The 21418-nt window shown below is 44.0% G+C and overlaps 3 protein-coding genes across 3 annotated transcripts; all 3 read left to right on the forward strand.

Moving 5' to 3' along the window:
• The first annotated feature begins 1148 nt into the window (after positions 1 to 1148).
• Positions 1149 to 2996, forward strand: nol12 (nucleolar protein 12). The gene is made up of 6 exons (XM_017416640.3): positions 1149 to 1324; positions 1745 to 1850; positions 1926 to 1974; positions 2065 to 2210; positions 2303 to 2394; positions 2645 to 2996. Exons 1-6 carry the CDS (start codon positions 1224 to 1226, stop codon positions 2832 to 2834), a joined length of 684 nt encoding a protein of 227 aa, XP_017272129.1. The 5' UTR covers positions 1149 to 1223; the 3' UTR covers positions 2835 to 2996.
• Positions 2997 to 4103: 1107 nt separating this feature from the next.
• LOC119617530 (serine/arginine repetitive matrix protein 2) lies at positions 4104 to 11285 on the forward strand. The gene is made up of 6 exons (XM_037978702.1): positions 4104 to 4394; positions 5483 to 5628; positions 5842 to 6020; positions 6412 to 8641; positions 8868 to 8985; positions 9396 to 11285. Exons 1-6 carry the CDS (start codon positions 4104 to 4106, stop codon positions 9543 to 9545), a joined length of 3114 nt encoding a protein of 1037 aa, XP_037834630.1. The 3' UTR covers positions 9546 to 11285.
• Positions 11286 to 11499: 214 nt separating this feature from the next.
• Positions 11500 to 21329, forward strand: triobpb (TRIO and F-actin binding protein b). The gene is made up of 12 exons (XM_017416610.3): positions 11500 to 11795; positions 14598 to 14654; positions 14954 to 15022; positions 15113 to 15202; positions 15458 to 15567; positions 16170 to 16611; positions 16982 to 17216; positions 17998 to 18109; positions 18864 to 19023; positions 19139 to 19240; positions 19714 to 19800; positions 20165 to 21329. Exons 1-12 carry the CDS (start codon positions 11790 to 11792, stop codon positions 20324 to 20326), a joined length of 1632 nt encoding a protein of 543 aa, XP_017272099.1. The 5' UTR covers positions 11500 to 11789; the 3' UTR covers positions 20327 to 21329.
• The last annotated feature ends 89 nt before the right edge of the window (positions 21330 to 21418 follow it).

The following is a 21418-nucleotide window of genomic DNA, read 5'->3' on the forward strand; positions in this document are numbered from 1 at the left end:
TTTCTGGGTGCATTTCCTCATATCGAAATGTTGAATTTCATGCTACTGAAGTTAAATGCAGTTTGAAATAATATGTGAATCAAATATATAATTAAATGTATTGGGAGTGGATAGTTAATGATTACATATGGCAGAGAAAACTTTATCATCCTTAACAATAGCATTTAAAAATATTTTGTTGTAGCTCAAACTAAAACGCTGAAAATCTTGCACCTTACAGTCAGGGATTAAGAAAGCCTTACAACATCCTGTATCAATTCGGTTCCTAAATATCTGTTCAGATTTTACAATTATGATTTAAGATAAACAACAGATGACTCGACATTGCATTGTTCTTTATGTAACAAGTGAAGTCAAACGATGAAGCAGTGTGTGAAAACAAAGCACGTCCTCTTACTTTATTGGCTTTTAAAACCGCTTTCAGAAGCAATAAATCAAAATAATTGTCCTGTTTGACCTGATCGGTCTCTCTCTCTAGTGTTGTAGAACAAGTTTGGCTCAATTTACAACATTTCTTCACATCACTGAGGGCTGCAGGCATTCGTTTCTGCATTTTTCGCCATTCTGTTGTAGGTTTGACCTGCGCTGGGCAACAATTCTTCTTTAGAAAAAGTCAAATTCAGCCAGTCTTCGGCTATCAGACCGCCTACTTTCCTTTGACATACGCAGCTCGTGGTTGACTGAGTGGCAGCAAAACAAGCCCAGATCATTACTCCTCCGCCGCTGTGCTCGACAGCTGGAGTGCAGCGTTTAGACTAAGTGTGAGAGAAAAATGAACTGAAAGTCAATGTTCTCATTTTTGCTCATAATATTTTGTTCGTTAGCTCATTCGTTTTGAATGAAAGACACTGAATATGTTCTATGCTGGTCCAAATTAGTGGACGTATAAATCAAGCAGGATGTTGTTTCTTTCGTCCACATTCTTGGTTTTGCTCATATTAGTCATGCCTGACATTAAAAAAAACAAAATACAATAAAATAAAGATAAAAGATAGTTGAATAGTCATTAAGATAACTTGTTAAATGATAATAATAATAATAATAATAATAATAATAATAATGATAATAATAATAATAATAATAATTTGAATTGAAAAAAGAATGTATTTTTGTCATTTGAATGTGGATCCACGGTCAGCGGAACCGTTCAGGGGGGACGTGTTTCTTGTCGGACAAAGTTGCAGGACGGGAAGCCTCGAACTCTGGGAGCTCACGTGTGCAACATGAAAAATCATAAAAATTGGCCACAAAAGTCGAAATTCAAACCAGGGTCCAAGAAAAGGGAGAACAAATGCGTCGTAATGTTTGACGACAAAGCCAGACAGTAAGTTGTTTTTTCGTTACGCTGAAGCTATTAGCCACCTAGCATTAGCCTAGCATAACATCACTTTTGAGCAGGAATATTTTTCTGAAAAAATACATTTAAAATCATTTTAGAGAAATATTGACCCCACTGTATTAATTGTGTGTAAATTGTGATAGAATTAAACAAATGACACGCAGATATTTACTGTTTGTTCATTATCTTTCTCACTGATGCTAACCTATATAAACTAATGATAAACATTGCATGGCTAGTTTTCTAAATTACTTTAATTTAATTAAAGTTTAAGCGACGAATCTTAAAGCACTTCAACATTTTAGTTGTAAATGAGATGTTTAGTTCAAAAGGTATGCCGTTGAAACCTTCAGGCACAATAATAAGTGAGATTTTTCTCTAATATTTCCTCTCCTCCACTATCAGAGACTATCTCACTGGTTTCCATAAGAGGAAGGTGGAGAGGAGGAAAGCAGCGGTGGAAGAAATCAAAAAGAAAATCAAAGAAGAGCAGAGCAGAGTCAGAGAGGAGGTAAGTGTCAATGTTCACGAATTGGCTCAAACCTAAATGTATGCTTTTGTAACTGAGTCTACGTTTTCTTCTCAGCGACATAAAGAGTACTTGAAGATGCTGAAGGAAAGGAGAGAAGCTCTCGGTGAGTTTTTCAGAAACAAGTCTGCTTGCCTTTATTTTTAATTCAAGTCGTCAGAATCTGATCTTCTCTTTCTGCCCGTCTCTTCTGCAGCGGACGCTGAGGATGATCTGGAAGACATGGTAATCAACAAAACGGAGTCCATTCAGTTTGATCACCCGAACCACACGGTCACCGTGACAACCATAAGTGACCTCGACCTTTCGGGGACGCACCTCCTCCGACCCGCAGCAAATCATGTAAATATTAACTGTCTTATAAAAGTGTCAGAGTGGAAGGGGGGAGGAACCTCTTAAGATAATAACTAATATGAATTATCCCTGATTTCCAGGCCGACGGGCAGAACGAGGATGAAGACAAAGAAGAGGAAGAGAAAACATATGCCATGCCAAAAAAAGCGAGGGATCCGATCGTGAACAAAAAGTAAGCTGCTTATATAGGTTTTCACAAATGAGCATCAGTAAGAGTGGCTATTGTTTTTTTTTAAGGAAATGGAGGTTTTAAATAACAACTACACACCTACTCTGACTCATTTCTTTCTCTTCTGTTTCCTAATAGTACAGTAGTGACGTAGAAACTAGGTTCCGGTTTCCCCCTCATTCAACTACTTGCCCACTCTCAGTCCAGCTGTATTTTGTTCTCTCTCTCCCCACCCCCCACCCCCTTGCTGCAGGATCCGCTCCCTCACGGCAGCCCTCAGCACCTTCACCAGCAAGAGGAAAAGGAAAGGGAAGCAGGAAAGCAGACGAGGCCGCCGGACAGACAAGAGACCCGCCGGCGCAGAGAGTAAACACAAGGGCGGTAGGACCAGCAAGTGTCAGAGACGCCGACAGACGGGGAAGAAAATGCACCATCAGGACTAAAAAAAAATGTGCTTTTTATATATAACCCCAAATCGGGGTTGGATGTCTCATGAGACAAAGACCTTTGTGCTCATGCGTTTGAGTGATGTTTTAGTAATGTTCTGCGAATCTCACTGTATATTCTTACATTTTGATTAAAGGAAATGTTTAGTAGCGACCTCATTTCGGAGTCTTTCGTCACACACAGTTTGCTCTGCTTGGAATTTTGGTCGTCCGCGCTCTATTGTTTAATTAGGAAACCTGATGCTGTTGTCAACATCCTCTGGAGTACATCAGGAAATAAACCCTGAGCTTTGTGTTTCCTTTAAGCTCAGTATTACCTGCGAGTGACCTATGGGACAGTGAACCAGGTCTCATTGGAGCAATTTGCGCAGCTCGTGGTTCTAATGTATGTTAAACACCCCCCAATGCAGCCGTGTTTACTTATTTACGTTAACCTGAGCCAGCGCGTGCCAGCTGTCGCTACCTTGAGCGTTTCATTTCGCTTTCTAAAAGCCCATGATATTTAATACAACCATCAGGCCAATGGCTCCATGTTGGCTCTGGGTTTGCGTGTGCGTTCCGGGGCCGGTGCTGTGTTTAACTAAGAGCCCCCATGGCTGTCACGGACGCTTCAGTTTCACTCACTGTGAAGGCGGCCAATCGGATCGATCAGAGCGTCGCTATCCCAGGAGCGCAGAGAGCACGAGGAAGAGGAGGCATGTGTCCGATGGGGGTCCGGTGAGCAGCTTATCCTTAAATTTAGAACAGCGGGAGCCTCTCTTGTCTGGTAATTTCATTCTTTCTGAAACTGTCCTTCACTTTCTATATTTCTCAGAGCTTTAATTGGTTATTTTGCCCTGTCCGGGGTTATTACAGAGTATGTTTCTTGTCAAAGCTGATGAAGTGTTGTGGTTTGTAGTCATGCTGCTCTGTGGGGCGCAGCTGATTGTGGTCAGACTGGATAATACCTCACTGCCTTCCAGTCCTCTGCACACGTACAGGTTCTCTATTAAATCTTGCATGAATCGTGAAATGAATCAGCTACTCAGACTCATCATTATATGATAAAATCTGCAGTTTTACTCTTGTCTTACACACATTTCTGTAAGAGGATTCTTGCAAATGATATTTTATTACAGTTTCTCAGGTCTTTGTTTAATTCTCATGTGTTTATTTTTGTGTCTAAACTGAATTTTTCAAATTATATTGTAATATTTCTTGACCGTGCTTCTGTTAGTCGTCTCTGCGGAATGAGATGAGCGAGCAGCTCGCCCCTCTGGACCCGCCATGCCCCTCTCCAGCGACGAGCCCATGTGCCCAAAGTTCCAGCCCAACATCTTTGACCCCTCCCGCTGCCACGACTGCCTTCGCCAGAGACACCTGCACACCAGCTCAGGGGAGAGCCCCGAGGCGGCCCCTGGACAGAAACCCCCGCCGGAGCCTGAAGCTGGGACTAAAGCTGGAACCGATGCTGGGGCTGGGAGCGGGATCGGGTCGGGCAGAGGAGTGTTCCCGTTGACGCCAATCCCATCCCAGGCAGAGGAGAGAGACGCCAGCAGCAGCAGCAGCAGCAGCAAGGTAAAACAGAAGAGCTTGACCGAGCGGTTAGGTAACCAGGAGAGCTGATTTGTGAGAAACCACGAGTGCACCGTGCACTGACTGATGGGATTAACTGGGCGTGAGGAAAGCCTGACAGGTACAGGTCACAGATCAGGGCAGGCAGCCCTCATCTTTGGACTCACCGTCTTTGCTTTCGATGTTTTGCAAAAAGGTTTCAAATCTAAACTTAACAAAGACCCTGTTTGACCCCGAACTATGTTTGTAGCCAAAGAAACTTCTAATTGAAAGCAAATATGAGCAGAGAGTCGGTGAGATTATGAGCGAGCCTGACGCTTTTTAGTAAATGAAGAAAAGTCAGAACACATGAGGTAACGGCGTGGAGCCGGGTGGCAGTAGTGGTTCTTATTATAAATGGATGAAGCTGGATCACTTACTGGTCTCTTGGGAAACACTTGGCATCTCAGAAAGAGGTTCAAGGCAGAGAAAAAACTGGGTATGTTTCTAAGAGTATGAAGACTGGGACACCTGCTGCTGGTTTCTGCTTTCATAACACACCAAATCTGCTCTGGGACCATTTCTTTCTGGACATTCTGGGGTTTGAAATAATATGTAGTTCCTTTAACTTCTTCTTTTTTTTTTAAATGTAGAGTTTTTTGGTCTATTTTTTTCTGACAGGCACAGACAGTTTCTGATCTTTTTAACACGGTGTCGTTTAGAAGAAAGGATTTGAAGAAAGAGAAAAAAAAACTAAGAATAGTGATGAAATAATAATGAGGAAAGCCACGAGGCAGGTCAGGTTACAGAGGTGTAATCCTAATCGAACAGCAGAATAAACGCGTGTCAGTCTGAGGATGACGGACAATCTTCACCAAACCCCTTTATTCTAGAATATGGAGCCGGGCGGCGATGTTTAGGACGATTAAACGCTTCCTCGTGTGTGTTTGGGCTTTTAAAAGGGGTCCCATTGCTCTCATCACAATGGCTTCTTGACCTTTCCTCGGAGACACGGCCTCGCTCAGCCTCGCCGTCGTCTGTGTGACCTGAAGAGAGATAAGCCTTGCTGCGGCGATGTGATTGGCTCGTATGTTTCCCTGTCACCCTATCAGGAGGACTCTGACGGTGTCTCGGTGGTGAGTAGCTACTGTGATGTCAATGGAGGTCGTGCGGGTTACGATGAGACCTCTTTGTGCATCCTGAGCCCCGACTGTGAGCTTTATATCTGTGACGGAGACGACGACTACAGCACAGACAGGTGAGGACACGGAAATGTACATTTTAGATGAATATGTATAGTTTAACTGTTTAATAAAGTTAATCGAGAGATGTGCTGGGTGATTATTTAAGAACCCTACTGTAGCATCTTATCTGATGTGTTTCATTGTGAGTTTCTGTTCCTCTTCGGCTCTCTACAGTGTCTACCCTCTCACCTTCTCGCCCCTACCTCTTCCCTCCTCTTCCACATTAGCTGTCGTGACCAAAGCGAAGGGCTCAGCAGCTCTGTCAGCGCCGAGGAGGAGTACTTGCCGTCTCAACGTCGGCCCACCAAGTTCAGCATGACACGGCTTGACCCTCCGCCTCACCGGCCCAACCCGCGGGCCTGGCTGGAGGACACTCGAGGCAGCAGCAGCTTCACCGGACGCTCGGGTACGTTCGCCATGACCTTGGAGATCATTTCCTGGCAAATAAAATACAGTAATCAGAGTTGGAAAACAAGCACAGTCCTGAAGTAGAATAAACTACATCAGGTGATGTCTTATTTGAACTTGTTCTAGATATTCTGTACTGTAGTAGACTTGAGTCTTCTTCAGTCCTAATGACTCACTACACTTGACCAATCTATATCCAGTTACAGCCAGAGGTGTCTTTTACTTGGCAATACTATTTGCAGTCACCAGCTGAGGTGTCAATGAGCAATTATCAGTAATACAATATCAGTAGGTTTGTGTCAGGAAACCCCAGAGTGAACTCTGACGTGTGCAGCTCCTTTTTTCTGTTATTTGTTTCCTTCTTTATCGTCCGTTTTTTTCCCTTCCAGGGTTAAAAGAAGACAGAGAGAAGCGTGAAAGCGGCTACTACTCCCTGGGGAGGGCAGCAGGTGCCCGTTCCTTGTCTGAAAAGAGCCCACCTGGTCCCTTTCGACACTTTGAAAAAGGCCATCCCATCTTTAACAGCAGAAACGTTGAGCCCAAAGATGTTATCCCCTTCAGAAACCCAAATCTCGGCGTGGCCTCCGAACGGCTGATACCAGAGGTTTACGATGAGGACCTAGCTGCAGAAATCCCTCCCCCCGATCCTTACGACGTCGCGGTTGAAGTCGAGGCCCAGGTTGGACCTCGATCTCCAAGTCCTACCCCTTTTAAGATAGCAGAGTCGCTGGCCTCAAGTGGCCGAAAGGGTTCAGGTCGAGGAAGTCCTTCGTCTCATTTCTCCTCCCATCAGCAGTCCGGGCGGTACGATTCATCAAGGCACAGCTCGGCTCTGCAGTCTCGCTCCTCTTCCCCGTCACGTGGAAACTTCCAGCTGAGACGCAGCGAGTCTAGCGGCCTTCTAAGCGGGCAAAACTTCAATGGCGGAGGGTGGTCTCGAGGGACAGCACCGGGATCACGGAGCTCCTTGCAGAGCACACATGGGCGACACTTTGAATCGGGAACTCTGCCGAGAAACTTCAAATCGTTGGCTAGTTCTGTCAAATCCCAATCCAGCGCAGTTTCGGATTTCAGGAGTGCTTTGCGGAAAACAGAAGCGAGCAGTTCTTCGTGTGCACGGAGTTCTGACATCAGAAGCTCATCTCCCCAAAGGAGGGATCGTAGCTCTTCCGCCCTAATGTCTCGTAACTCTGAAGGCGCCACAAGTTTATCGCAAGGACCTGGCAGCAGCAGTCGTGCTTCCTCTCCGTCTAGGAGACCCTCTGACCGTGTGGGCGACAGTCACACTTCCTCACTCCCAAGTAGGAACTTCAGCGCGTTTAGCCGACCCTCCCTTCGTAAATCGGGATCAGTGATGTCTCTGAATGAGCACGGTCATCATGGACGCTCTGGATCCCCAGTAAGAGAGGGCTACGGTATCGAAAGCCAGGCTCAGCTGCGTAACCAGTTATCAAGAAACGAACAGAACAGTCGAGAACAGGAACACGGCGAAGACCCCAACGTGTCTCCGTTTAGACAAGGTCCTGACAGATCGAGACCGTCCATACTCCGCAAAACTGAATCAACCACAGTCAGCAGCAATCAAAGTTGGAACAGCCGTTCCTCTTCTCCTGAAAGGAGAGGCCATGAAACCATTAATCAGCACCAGCTTGGGAAAAGGGACCTCAGTGTTGGCTCACTAAACGGCCATGGTTATGAAAAACGTAACTCATCACCTTCCAGGAGAAATGACGCTCCTTCTCAGTATCCTTCTCAGTCTCTGCTGCACAAGTCTGAATTTACCAGCTCTGTCAGAAGCCACGACAGCTACAGGTCCTCAGCTTTAAGGAAGGCCTACGATGCCCCTGACCAAGTTACAAAAACTGGCGTCTCCCTTAACCACAAGAATCAGAACAGGAGCTTCTCTCCTTCTCAAAAAGGCAACAGTGACCCACCAGGCTACTCAGTCCTCAGAAGTGCCACTAATGGAGACTCCACTCATTCCTTTCAGAGGAAAGTCGCCACTAATGAAACTAAATCTGACTCATGGCGGGGGTCTACTCATTCCCTGCGCAGCTCCTCATTATCTCGGTCCACTTCTAGAAAAACCCCAGACAGCAACAGAGCTGCCAATTTCACTCTGGACACAACCAGAACCTCTGGCAGCGTCAGATCTGCGCATGGTAGACACGGACGTGAGGGACACTGTCCCCCTCCTAAAGATAAGAGGTCCTCACATCGTGCACAAAGTCCCTCTACTCCACCTCAGTTTGACAAGAGGCCGTCTCACCGTCCCAGGAGTCCCTCTCCTCCACCTCAGTTTGACAAGAGACCGTCTCATCGTCCCAGGAGTCCCTCTCCCCCACCCCAGATCGACAAGAGGTCCTCCCATCGTGCATGGAGCCCTTCTCCTCCACCTCAGATTCATATCCAGAGCCACACCTCTTCGCAGAGCTCCATGGAATCATCGGAGTCGGGCCGAATCTTAGTGGGATCAACAGGACGGAACAAGGAGGAGTACGCCACGATGGCCGACCTGCCGAAGGTCAAAAGGATCCATCAGGGGGAGGAGCCAGGCCACACGGGGCGGCCACAGAACAGTCAGCCTGTCCGGAGGCAGGAGCTCTTTAAACCTGCCAGGTTAGACCGACGGCGGCACAAAAAAAAAATAAAAAAATGGACGAATGAGGGACCGGTGCTTGCTAAATACTTTGACATGCCGTTGAATCTTAATGCATATTTAATATCTGTTTGAAAAGATTCAGTTTGCTACATATTTGAGCAAACTTGTGCTCAACTTTGCTTTCGTTATGCCATCGGATTTCACCTGATTGGACGCACCGATAAACCGTTTGTGTCGTTCCAGCCACTCCCTGAGCAGGCATCCCTCAACAGAGTGGGACGACACGTGGGACACGGAGAGAGAATGGCACTACGGGGGCAGTGGGTATCTGTCTCGAGCTCAGTCCACTACCTCGTTACAGGTAGGACAAATGGGACCAATGTTGAGTTTTAGCCTGTTATATATGTATGTAAAAGTCTGTTTTACCAGAGTGACTGACAGGAAATACAGTGACTGATACCATTACTGCATGCAAGTGGAAACACACAGGGAAGTGGGTGGCTTTGGTAAAGCTGAGCCTGGGAACAAAGTTTAAAACCCTTCAGTGGTATGCATGCTGCATTAAGCACCTTTCCTTTTGCACAATGTAATCCACTGTGCAGCTGCAGCTTGTGCCTTGTCATTTTGACCCGCTCAGTGTGTTAATGCTTAACCACATCGTCCACATCCACCCGATTTGGGAAGAAGTCTGTGAATGTGAAGCCGTGTGGAGCTCTGTTTGTGTTTGTCAGCCATTGATTATCTTTTTAACTGCCTGCTGTTCCTATCCAGAGATCTGGCAGCCCCACAGATGAGGGCAGTTCTTGGAAAAGTAATCATCACAGATCAGAACAAATGCAGGTAGGTGCTACTGCAGCCCGTATGTTGAAAGTAAATTTGTGTGATTACGTGGAGCAGCCTCCCATCTGCCGAACCATATAAAGGGTGAGGTTTTCATTTTTTTTTTTGGGTAACGCTAACGTTTGCTATGCGTTCAATAAACGTGAAGCGAGCCGAGGTTACTGTCCCTCAGTGTGATGAAATAAATGCACATTTCTGTAACAGGTTTGCAAGTTTTCCCACCCATTTCTGGGTTTAGCTTTTATGTGCATGCTAAGCTGTTTCTATGTAAACGTCTGGGCTTCTGCAGGAGTATTAAAGCACCCTTTTCGGCTGTTAATCTTCCGTTTCCATCACGATTTTCGATTCGCTACTCTTCTTGCAGCTTTAGGAAAACCCGTGCAAACAAAAAAACGTAAAAACAGAAAACAAAGTGTGTTGTGACTTTTGATAGTAGCTCAGTGTGAGACAGGAAAAAAAAAGAAAATTCCTCAAATAAATCCTCAAACATGGAAACTATATTGACCACCCCCAAGTCACAGAAAGTTGGACTTTTTATATCTGAACTGACCTTTTATATTTTTAACTTTTTTTACACAGTTGCAGTTCAGGTTTTATGATTTTTGAAGATTTTACAAATTTAAAATATCACACAGAGGTTTAGGGCAACACATTTGTGACTAATACTAAACATTTGTCTGTAAGAATTTGACATAAAATGAATGTTAGAGAACATATTAACGGTCTGTTTACGAGGGCAAAAGTATTGAAATTTAAAGATTTAACTCGTTTAAAAAATGTATTTGTTTTGTGCATGGCTAAAAAGAAAGTGGTGGCAAATAATTCACATAAGTGAGGAGGAAATTTGATTTTAAAAGTTAATTTAAAGCAGATGGGCATCTCAGTACATGGAGTAAAATTATGGGATAAGTCGGGTGATGACATGAAAAAAATATTCAACCAGTAATCAGCTTAAGAAACTTTATAAGGAATAAAACAATGACATGTTATGAATTCAGAATAACATTTAAGATTGATGATGTTGTTTGCAGTTTTATTTGTATTTATGGTTCATTTGTGGATGAGCAGTAACGTCAGCATGGCCACAGGTCAGGGCTGTTCAACTGGCGGCCCGGGGGCCACACATCGAGCCAGGGGGTGAGCTCAGTCCGGTCCACAGATGAGTTTATTTTTATTTACAAATATTTCCATCAGAGAGGCGATCCTGTCATATAGAAGATCTCTGACAGGGCTATACAACTCAGGCAATGAGATCATTTCCAATAAAACTACATTTTAAATCAAATTAAATTTATTTAATGACAACAACTACTGGATGTCCGGCCCCTGCAATGTTGGCTTTCTGTAACTGTGGCAATTTAGTTAAATAGTCCTGTTATATCTATCTTTTTGACTTATTTGGAAAGGGGCAGGCTATTATAAGTTTTGCATCTTTTGTATACAGCTAAGACTGCACAGTGTAGGCACTTTGTCAGCACAGATTACTACAAAATAAAGGTCCCAGATTACTGTTAGGCTTTATATGCAGAAGTCGAGGTGCGTTGGAGTTTCAGACAAGTTTGTAGTCCTGATCTGTCGTCAGGCGGCTGTTTGTAGTCTTTACCGACAGATTACAGTCATTTCATAAGGCTGGCTGGGCTCCCGGCTGTGGGTCTGCTGGGGCATGTGTTGAAATTCCTGTGAACTGGGGAGGATTGTTGCAAACAGGAGGGGGGCTTTCTGCTCACGCTGAAGGGAGACACGGCACATTTGTTTAGGTGGAGGGGGACGTGTCCGTGTCTGACGGGTGGGTTTGTTTGCTCCCGAAGACACCGCGGCTCGGAGTGCTTCAAATGGACCTGGAGCTGCTCCCTAAGGTCCCTGGACCTTTTTCTTTTCTTTTTTTTTTTAAACATCGTTGAGGGTTGTGTGTTTTCTTCCGAACCGTCTCGGCGGATCCGCCCAGGAAGTGGCAGAGAGAGAGAGAGAGAGAGAGAGAGAGAGAGAGAGAGAGAGAGAGAGAGAGCACCGAGGCGGAACATTTTACACGCCTCCGCTTATCAGAAAAGTTTGGACTGTTCGTTTTTGCTCCCAAGGCGTCAGCGTTTCGTCCGCACTCAGCGGGACAAATGCCTCTTTATTTTATATTTTTAGGCTTTAGAGTAGGTCAGGAAAGCGTCCCGGAGAGGTGTCGGGGTTAAAACATGAGTCTGGATGGCGGGCTTTTATCTGCGCGCGAGGCAGTAAGGTGCTTTTTGCCCTTAAGCTAATCCGAAAACTCGGAGTAAAAGTTTACTTTTTACTGTTTTTTTTCTTTTTTTTTAAACTTTACCGGATCCTGTCATCATGACGGTAAGCTGCTCCCCCAACAGCCTTTGTTTGCATCTTGAAAGTGGTTTGTTTTTCCTGTCTTGTCACCTCTTCCTGAATGAATATCTGAAAGTTAGCTTGTTTTTTCTTTCCTCTATCGTACATTAGCTGCTAGCTGCTCTGAGAGGCGCGTTCACGGCTTTAAAACACGGCTTTTAAATGTGTTTTTGAGGCTTTTGTGTGTGTGCTGGGGTTGTGGGACCAGTGTGACACTTGCTCCGTGTTTCTCCTGTAAATGTCAAAACAAAACAAAACAAACAAAAAACTGCGTTATATCAGAAAACTATCACCAAGCGTGACATGTTCAGGTGCAGAGCATTTCACAAAACTGAAGTTTACAAGATTACGCAGTCTTGAAAAGTAGGGAATTTACTTTCTTTTTCAAACTAGAAGAATTTATGACAATATGAGTGTGAATTTTTTGAGTGCTTTTTGTATATTGCATGTAAAAGATGTGCACTTTCGAAGGTTGTACACACATTGTGAACCTAATTAGGTTTAAAATGTAATATGTGAAAGAAAAACATTCACCGAATGTTGTGTATATATATGGTGCATTTATTGTTTTTACTTTAAATTAAAACAAAAGTTTCATAAAACTGAGCTTAATGGTGTATTGAAGGAGGCTTGAATCCTGTGAGTTGGACAATAAAATAATTACAAAATCAGTCAACAGCTTTATATTTTCCCTCAGAAGTGTTATCTTTTGTAATCAGCAGGTACCAGTGGTTCACAAACATCCCAGACGGGATCCTGACCCCAACTATTGATGGTTGAAGTTTACAAACGTGCCTAATTATTTTTATTTAGGAAGGGTAAAAAGACAACCCAAACCGAGTCAACAACCACGATGCTCTGGTTTATAAGTCTGTGATAACTGTGACTACTACAATTATGATTAGAAAAATAAACCAGAGACAGATTTTTGTATTTAATTTGTTCTCATCCGAGGATCCCTACTGAATCGCCAGGTTGTGGAAATGTTTGTGCTTCAAAAATATCCCTAAAATTACCTTTTACAAGCTTGGAAATTTGAAATTTGAAACACGTGTCACTAACAGAAAACTCAGGTTTTTGTAAAGCCTTAGAAGATAAAATCTTTGCATTTGTGAAATGTAATGTTCTTCAATGGGAGCCATCCTGTTTTCACACAGCTAAGGCAACCTGGAAACCTGTTTTTGTAAAAATAAATAATAAAAATAATAATTAGGAAATACTGGTTCCAAACCACAGTAATCGGGGAACTGTCATCACAGCGACCGCTCTCTGGGATCCTCCTGTTCACATTGTGCGGAGAAGGGACCTTTTTAAACCAGCCCTAAAGGACAAAGTTCTGGAGACAATGTTGCTTTATAGTGACAGGAAATCAGAGGTCAGGGAGAGTGTGTGGCGTCTCTGTAACCAGAACTCCTTTTTTTTTTTCACCCCTCTTTAAAGCTTTTTACAGTTACTCCTAAAATCTGCCTCCCATTCCTGCTTCCTCACTCTGCCTTATGGGCATGTAGAGACAAGTGGACATGAATTTATGATCAGGTCAGACACGTCACAAGTTGCACCTGTAGTTTATTGGTGAGTTGTGTGTGTGGAGGGGGATCGCAGGAAGATCAGGCAGTTATTTAGTTTCATTTCTTAAATATTCAGGTCGCTCAGGTTGTGCCTTGTATTCATTGCCCTGTGGCTGTTTACGATCATTAGTTTGGTTTGTGTTCACCCTGGCGGTGTTTAGGTGTTGTGTGAAATGATTCAGAACCTTGCCCGATCTTAGAGCAATATACAAGCTTAAACTTAATCTTACAATCCATCCTAATGCTGTCTCATTCTCTTAACACAGTCTGTTGGCAGGCATCAGACCGTGGCCCTTTTCGGATGAACGAAATTGCGCAGAATAGACGAGTTGTCTTTGGGGGAAACCTGGGTGGTGCTGTAGCTAAGAGGAATGCCAAGAAGGGACAATAGAAATCCCCCCCAAAAAGAAGCGAATTAAAGCTGATAGGGCAGGAGACAGAACAAACTGTTCAAAAACATGAATAAAATGAATAAAAAGGAGTCGCAGTAAGGAGATGGGAGAATAATGCCAGTGGGAAATGACTAATGCAGAGGAGGAATGTACATTGGAGTTGCAGAGAGATAAGCAGAAGGGAGGACTATACGTTGCCTAATCTTAATCTGGGATCACCGCATCTGGAGGTGCCTCACGCATGTTTTCTCTTCCTGTGTTTGAGTTAAAAGCTGCAGCGCAGCAGAGCAGCTGCCTGTTGTGGAAACAGCACGCTGACGTGATGAGCTGCATGAGTGTGTTTGCAGTCGTACACTCTTTAGGGCTTAAAAAAAAACAAAAAAAACAACGCTGGCTTACGTTTGTCACGTTCCAACAGGGTCGTCTCTGCCAGTTTTCAGTTGGAGAGAAGCTTGTAAGCGGCGGAAACTGGTTTATCTCCTTTGCGGTAAAATAAGTAGGCAGTATCTGTTGTCTTCTTGTACGACAAAAGAGTAAACCCGAGGGGGGGTGTGGTTGTTCTCGGACTCTGTTAGACATGTGAGACCTGTTGATGTGGGCTTGCGGTGCGCTTTGTCCGTTCCGCTCGTTTTGTTTCGTTGCCTTTTCTTCTCCGTCTTCGTGGTTCATTCTCCTCTTTATGATCTATTCAGAGCGGATTATAATTCACGGCCTCACACATGAATGGCCTCGAAGACGTCGCGCGCTTCCTTCCTGCAAGCGTCGCGTTTTTCTCAGCCGTTCCAACCAAGGTTGACTAAACTGACGCTGTTTGTTCTTCTTGGCAGCCCGACCTCTTGAATTTCAAAAAGGGATGGATGTCGAAGCTGGACGACAGCGGGGAGGTGAGTGTCTTTCTGCTGTTTTATAACTACTCCTCTGTTACTCTCCACACGCCAGCAGCACTCTTACACAAGTGTTAAAAGTTTCTGTGTTATCGCATTAATGTGGTGGTGGTGTGAAGGTAACAGGTGTCTCTGAATGAAATGCTCGAATAAATGAGCGTCTCGTGTCACACGCTGCATGCTGTTGGGTCAATAACTTCAGCTTTTTTACAGCGGGCTGAGTCAGATATCACTGTGACGATAAAGTTAGTATTTGCTCTCGGCAGCCTGGCTGAACCTGATACTTTTTATTTCTCCAGTGGAAGAAACACTGGTTTGTTCTGACTGACGCCGGGCTCAAGTATTACAGGGACTCGACTGCGGAGGAGGTACGTTTTAGAGTTTAATGAGCGATTCCGTGACCTTTCAGCGAGCATTTGGAAGGAAAAGAAAATGTTTATTTGTTGTTTTCTGCACAGAAAGATGACTTGGACGGAGAGATTGACCTGAAATCCTGTGTGAAGGTGTCAGAGTTTGATGTGGAGAAGAACTATGGGTTCCAGATACAGGTGCTACAGCTCAAACCCTCTCATAAAAACTGCTTTTTCCTCTCCTTATTCACACTGTAATGTCTTCTTTATCAGATTTATCCACCCATGTCTTTCATTTAGGCTGCACTTTCTTTATTGCCTCACCTCAACCTCCATTTCTCCAGTACCGCATCTCTTGCTTTGTTTAACTTTAACTCTGTCTCATCCCATTTCTGTCACTTCTTTGTGTTTTTGTTAACCTTTTTAATTTGCATTTATTCTTTTGTTCGTCAGACCCGAGAGGCTGTGTTCACGCTGTCTGCCATGACAGCTGGGATCAGGCGGAACTGGATCGAGGTTTTAAAGAAGTGTATCAGGCCCAGCAGCTCTCCAGACCTCACCCAGTAAGTAACCAGCAGTATGCTTATCTGCAACAAAAAGGTAAAATAGTGGATAGGATAGACCCTTTTGAGGTAAACTCTGCAGACGCTGAGCTCTGTGACATCAGCGATCATTTTGTGCTCCTTTATCCCTCTCTATCGTGTCTGTAAGGGAACGAAGCTCATCAAACGTTCTGTAAATAACTCCGCAAAATGCGTCTCAAATGGCTCCGAACGGCATTAACGTCAAAATAATAAACGGGCTCGGATGTCTGAATGTTTTGTAATTTCTACAGAAACGCCAGCCGTCCTGCTGTCACGCTGTTGCTCAGCTGACAGCCCTTTGTGTGGCGTGGCTGTGTGTTTATTTTCATGTGGAGCGGGTAAATCCGATCACATGGGGCTCAGTGTTTGAGTAAACCACCCCAGTTTTTATGCTACATGTTAGTAGTTTTGAGTCTTAGAACCAGAAGTAATCATGTAAAATGTCCACCGGAGTGATTATAAATGGAAAAATTAGTTATAAAGTCTTAAACTTCCAGTTTCTTTTTTTTTTCTTTAAAGACAAAATCATTGTATGGTTTGTTCATTTGATAATGAGTAATATTTCTTTTTTTTTCTTTTAGGTTACCTGACAATAACAGTGATAAGGAAAATTCCCATGCACGCCATTTGTCCTCTTCCCGCCACCACTCTTTCCGCCACGGCGACTCTCGCTCAGAGGTTTCGAGCTCGGCCCCCGTGACGAAGCACAGGTTTGACTACGTGGAACTCTCCCCGGTTCCCGTCTCCTCCGGCTCCCTGCCGGCCGGCCAGAGAGAAGCCGGAGAAGGGCAGGGGCGAGAGCACAGCCAGTGGCAGGAGGAGAGGAACACCAGCAGCCAATGGGAGGCCGTTCTGTCCAGGAAGGGCACCGGCGTGGGATCCAACCAGAAGCTCCACACGGAGGACGAAATTGAGAAGAAGTGGGCTGAGTTTGAAAGAATGCCGTTTAAAGATATGAGCTCTTTCCCTCTGACGGGTTCACGGTCTTCTAGCCAGTCAGCCAACGAGGCGCTGCAGAGGGAGGTAGTGCGTGGAGATGATTCTCTAATTTGCAAATCTACTAAAATGCAAATTAACCCTTCATCTGCCCGGATGAAGAAAAACGTTTCAGTTTCTGCCTTGTAACACCTTTTGCTTTTTTCTGTCCTGCACCTTACTTTTTAGCAGTGTTTTCCACCTGAAATAATGTGCTGTAATTAAAGAATAAATCAGAGGCAGCATTGTGGAAAATACTTCTGAAAGGCCTGTTTGCTTTTGTGTGCCGTGATCTCGGTTTGAGTCTTTGGTTTGCTCCCCGACATACGTGCTACACGTTTCCTGAAGGCTGCAGGAGAGTCAGGGGCCCAGTGGTGTTGGTCGGTGGGCTTTACCTCCATCTTCGCCTTTTTCTCAGGTGGCGTCACTGAGGCAACAACTGGAGCGACTACAACAGGGAGGACGGGGAGGGGGAGGACGAGCGCGGGGCATCTGCGGTCCTGAAGCCCCCTGCAGCCGCAGCCTGGCAGCCATGGAGCGCGCTCACAAACAGGCGCTGGAAGAGCTGCAGAGGCAGCACGAGCGCCAGATGAGGGAGCTGGAGAGGGAGAGGGACAGGCTGCTGCTGGAGGAGACTCAGGACATGGCACGAGGTCAGCCAATCAGACGGACCTCCGCTTTCACCCGCTGCTTTACAAGTTTAATTATAACTCCTACTGAAAAGGAACTGGGTTTCCTGGTCAGCTAGCCCTGTCACGGTTTTAAAATTGTATGTAAGAAGTTGTAATACAAATGATTACAAAACACGTATTGCCAAATGTCTGTAGCAGTAGCTGCAGGTCAACGTGTAGGCTGAATGTGGCGTGTTAAAGTCCCTGCTGCTGCCTGATCACACGAAACAAAACACGCCAGCTAAAACAACTAGATTACGTTTTAAATAATAATCTAAGAAGCAAAATGAGGCAACGTTTTATTACTTTGTTCTGTAGTACTGTTATAAATATTATTAAAGCAGCTTATTATTACTAGTACAGATGTATATTTCACGAGCCCAGTCAGTCTGAGAGTATAGTGGTAATTTTTTGAACATGTTGCAAACGAATACAGACACATACACAGAAAAAATGTTTATTTGCTTTTTAGATTAATTTTATTTTAAACAAAAGGTGACATAAATGATCTGGCTTCTGCTGCAGATGTGACTACTCTGTCAGATGGTCAGCTCTGTTAAATTGACAAAAGTAATATGGAAGTTTTTAATACTTTCAGTTTTCATACAGGCGAATAAAGACGACAATGCATTTTAGTTCACCAAGATAGAATATTAGATGTTGCGTGCTTGAGTCTAAAAATACTGCTTCTGTTTGTTGTTAATGCAGGATACGAGCATTTTCCCTTCACCTCCTGAACAGAATGTTGTTGTTTGTGTTTCAGTGATGGAGGCACTGAAGAAAAAACACAAAGAGGAGTTGGAGCGCGAGGCGGAGAAAGTGAAGAGGCTGGGCAGCGGGAAGTTCGACTCGCAGACTTTAAGAGCTCAGCAGCAGTAAGTTTAGTTCCTGCCAGCGTGACGAACATCCCGTACGTTTTCTGCTGCTCTGTTTTTTTTTTTAATTATTAACCTAATTTTGATCTCAGTCACACATCATACGGTTACAGTTCTGCTTCAGATGTGTACTTTAACTCAAAGTTGCCTTTGCAGTAGTTTTGCTACAGTTTGTTTTGACACTACAGACTAGCAGTTTGTGAATGTTTCTTCTGCTTTTTAAGCAGTCTGCCTCAAGGAGGCTCTCTGTGAACTAAAAGATGAACTTGCAGATGATGCAATACTCCGGAGTTCCTCCCTGAAGCGAAGCCATCACCGCTGCAGCCACGGGGTCTTGTTAGCACTTAAAGAATGTGGAAGGCTTTAGTCATGGATTAGATTCCCTTTGAAAGCTTCAAGAGGATCTTTAACACTGACTGTCTCAGCGCTTCATGTTTTGGAGCTTATCTGGTTTGACTGCTGGGCATTTTACATACTCTTCCACATTTTTGTGGTCACTGGTCATAAGCAGCAAAGAGGCTTTTCAACCACAACAGGAAATACTTGACTTTTTTTATTTTTTAAACACAGCAAGCTTATTAATGTTATTAAACATTATTCATACAATATGATACGATGCTTGAATTGATTTAGTACAACTAAACAGTATTTAAAGCGTCGGAGGGAGCTGGAGCGACCGTGCCTCAGTCTGAACTTAGATGACATCTGCAAGTGTAACATATTTCTCTTTTTTTTTTGTCTCACGTTGCTGCAGGGAAGAAAGTCAGTCCTTGCAGAGAGAGCTGGCCGGTCTGTCTGAACGCTACTCCCAGAAGTGCCTGGAGCTGAACCGAGCCGAGCAGGCGAACGCCGAGAGAGAGCGGGAAATCAGCCGCAAGGAGAGGGACATGGAGCAGCTGAGGAAAGAGAACCTGGTGAGTTAGCAGCACTTTGTCATCCTCACGTCTAAATCCATTTCCTGCACCCATATGGCAACAAATACTCGTTAATATAAAGGGTGAAAAAAAAATAGAGTGCTCTCTTTTCCAGGATCTAAAGGCCCGTTTAAAGGATGACATGATCCAAATACGATCTCCAGGCACAGATCCGAGCTCAGAGAATCACAGAGACAAGATGCCCTGCGACTTAGAGGTAATGTTGTTTTTGAAACTGAAACGAGTGGGTTGCATCAGCCAGGGTTGTTTTTAGCTTTTGCCACACCGGTAGACAAACCCCTCTTGTGCTGTAGGTGTGAAAATTTGCAAGCCTTGCCGCGTTTCGCCAGCTTTAGTTTGTGTAAGACTGTCAAAGCGACATTACGGACAAAGGTGTCGGTTGATAAGTTTCCTGATGTGTGGGTTTTAGATTAACAGCAGTGGGCAAACACAGATGCACTCATCTGTAGCTCTTCTGAGGTCATGCACACATGTTGTCATCATGTCAAATTCAACATGAATTACTTGTGTTGGAGCTTGTATATCAGTACAGTTCGATTCTGTAAAAGATTCAGTGTACACATCTTCAGTCAGACTGCAGAATCCTCGTGTTTAGGGTAATATATATCCATGTTTCCTGCTTGTTTAATTTGTTTCTTTTTTTTTGTGTAAATCTGACTCGTCTTTCAGGTTCTCCTCAGAATGAAAGAGAACGAGATCGAGTATTTACACAAAGAGATCAGTTGTCTAAGGAACGAGCTACAATTCCTCAACATGGTATTGTCTTTTGGTTTATTTGGCACGAATACTGTGTGTGTGTTTGTTTTTAAACCTTTCATTTGTTCAGTCTGAACACAACACATGAACACGCACGTAGTCCAACATATACTGTTCGAATCCTACAAAGGTCCTTTACCGTTAAGTGTATTTTTAAACCTGAGGTAGGTGTTATTGTTGGTATCTATAAATAAAGTTCTGGTGTGGTTGAGCCTGCAGACAGATACAGTGCATCGAGTCGAATGCAGGCTGTAGTTTATAAAGCACAAAGTGTAGGTTTGTTTCGCTGCAGACGTGACGCCACAGCGCTGCGTCTGCCCGACTGAGTTTGGAGGCTGAGCTTCTTCTCTCGCTCGCTGTGCAGGAAAAGCAGCTGGCCTGCGAGCGATACGCCGAGGTGCACGGCGAGCTGAATGGGATGAAGGGCCGAACCGAGCGGGAGATTCAGAGTCTGAAGGAGCACCTGAGGCTGGCCATGGCTGCCCTGCAGGAGGGACAGAAACTGGGGAACAGCCTGGACCACTGAGAAGCTGCTGCTGGTACTAATGCTGTGATACGTGGGGATCAGCGTCGCCATCTTACAGGCTAAGAAATCTGAAGATCTGAAGAAACTTTTTTTTTTTCCTTCAGGTTTTGTATTTGACATTCATCAGTCGCTGTGGTGACAGAGTCAGAGATATTTGTACAGAACCTGTTCTGTTTCAGGATCTTATTGACTTGGCTTTAAATAGTTCTGCCAATGAGAAGCCAATAGTTTTTTTAATTACACTGGGCCTTATGTGATGTATTAAAGTGCAATTTTTCCATTTTGTTTTGCTTTTGGGAGCGCAAGCTAGTATAAATACGCATTTGGTCTCAAAACTGGAACATCTGTTTAGGTTGGTTTTCTTCAGAAGCGTTGTAGATAAAAACTTCATACTGTATCAGCTTTTTTTTTCTTTTTTTTTGTTTTAGATCTGCTGTTAGGAAAGTGTCACACATTTCTAAAGAATTGGGAGCTTTAATATTTACTGTAATTATTTTTCTACGAACCCTTGCATTAATTTCTGTTCATAGATACATTGGGATTCAAACAGGACGATGCAGCACGGTGTCTGAAGCAGAGCCAACGGGGGGGAAATTGGTTTCTGATTGAGCAGAAGCAGATCCAGACTTGTTGTATCTGTGGTTGCTTGTTAAAGCCGTTAGTTTCTGTATTTTCAACACATGGATGAGGACTCAAGTTTCCCGTCTCTCCTGATCCCTTATCGGCATATTCTGCCTGTGCCAGCACCACGACAAATGGCAGGTGTTGCATCAATGAGCCAATAGTTTTGTTTTTTTAAAATATATATATATATATATATATATATGCACATTTCTTACTGATTTAAAAAAGTATTGTGACAAAATAATTTAACTACTTCCTTTTTAAAAAGCATTTTTTCATATTTAATGTATTATAGAGCCTATATGGTCTTTGTAAATTACTCATTTTTGCAATCAATAAAGTGACTTCAGCAGAATAAAATCTGTGTTGTACATTTGGACTATAAGAACAGTTGTGCTTGTTTCTTCATCATTTGGAGGACGTTATATAATGATGGTTTGTGTAGAAGCTCTGGAGATGCAAACATCA

This window comes from Kryptolebias marmoratus, linkage group LG12, assembly GCF_001649575.2.
Source record: "Kryptolebias marmoratus isolate JLee-2015 linkage group LG12, ASM164957v2, whole genome shotgun sequence".
Taxonomy (NCBI): domain Eukaryota; kingdom Metazoa; phylum Chordata; class Actinopteri; order Cyprinodontiformes; family Rivulidae; genus Kryptolebias; species Kryptolebias marmoratus.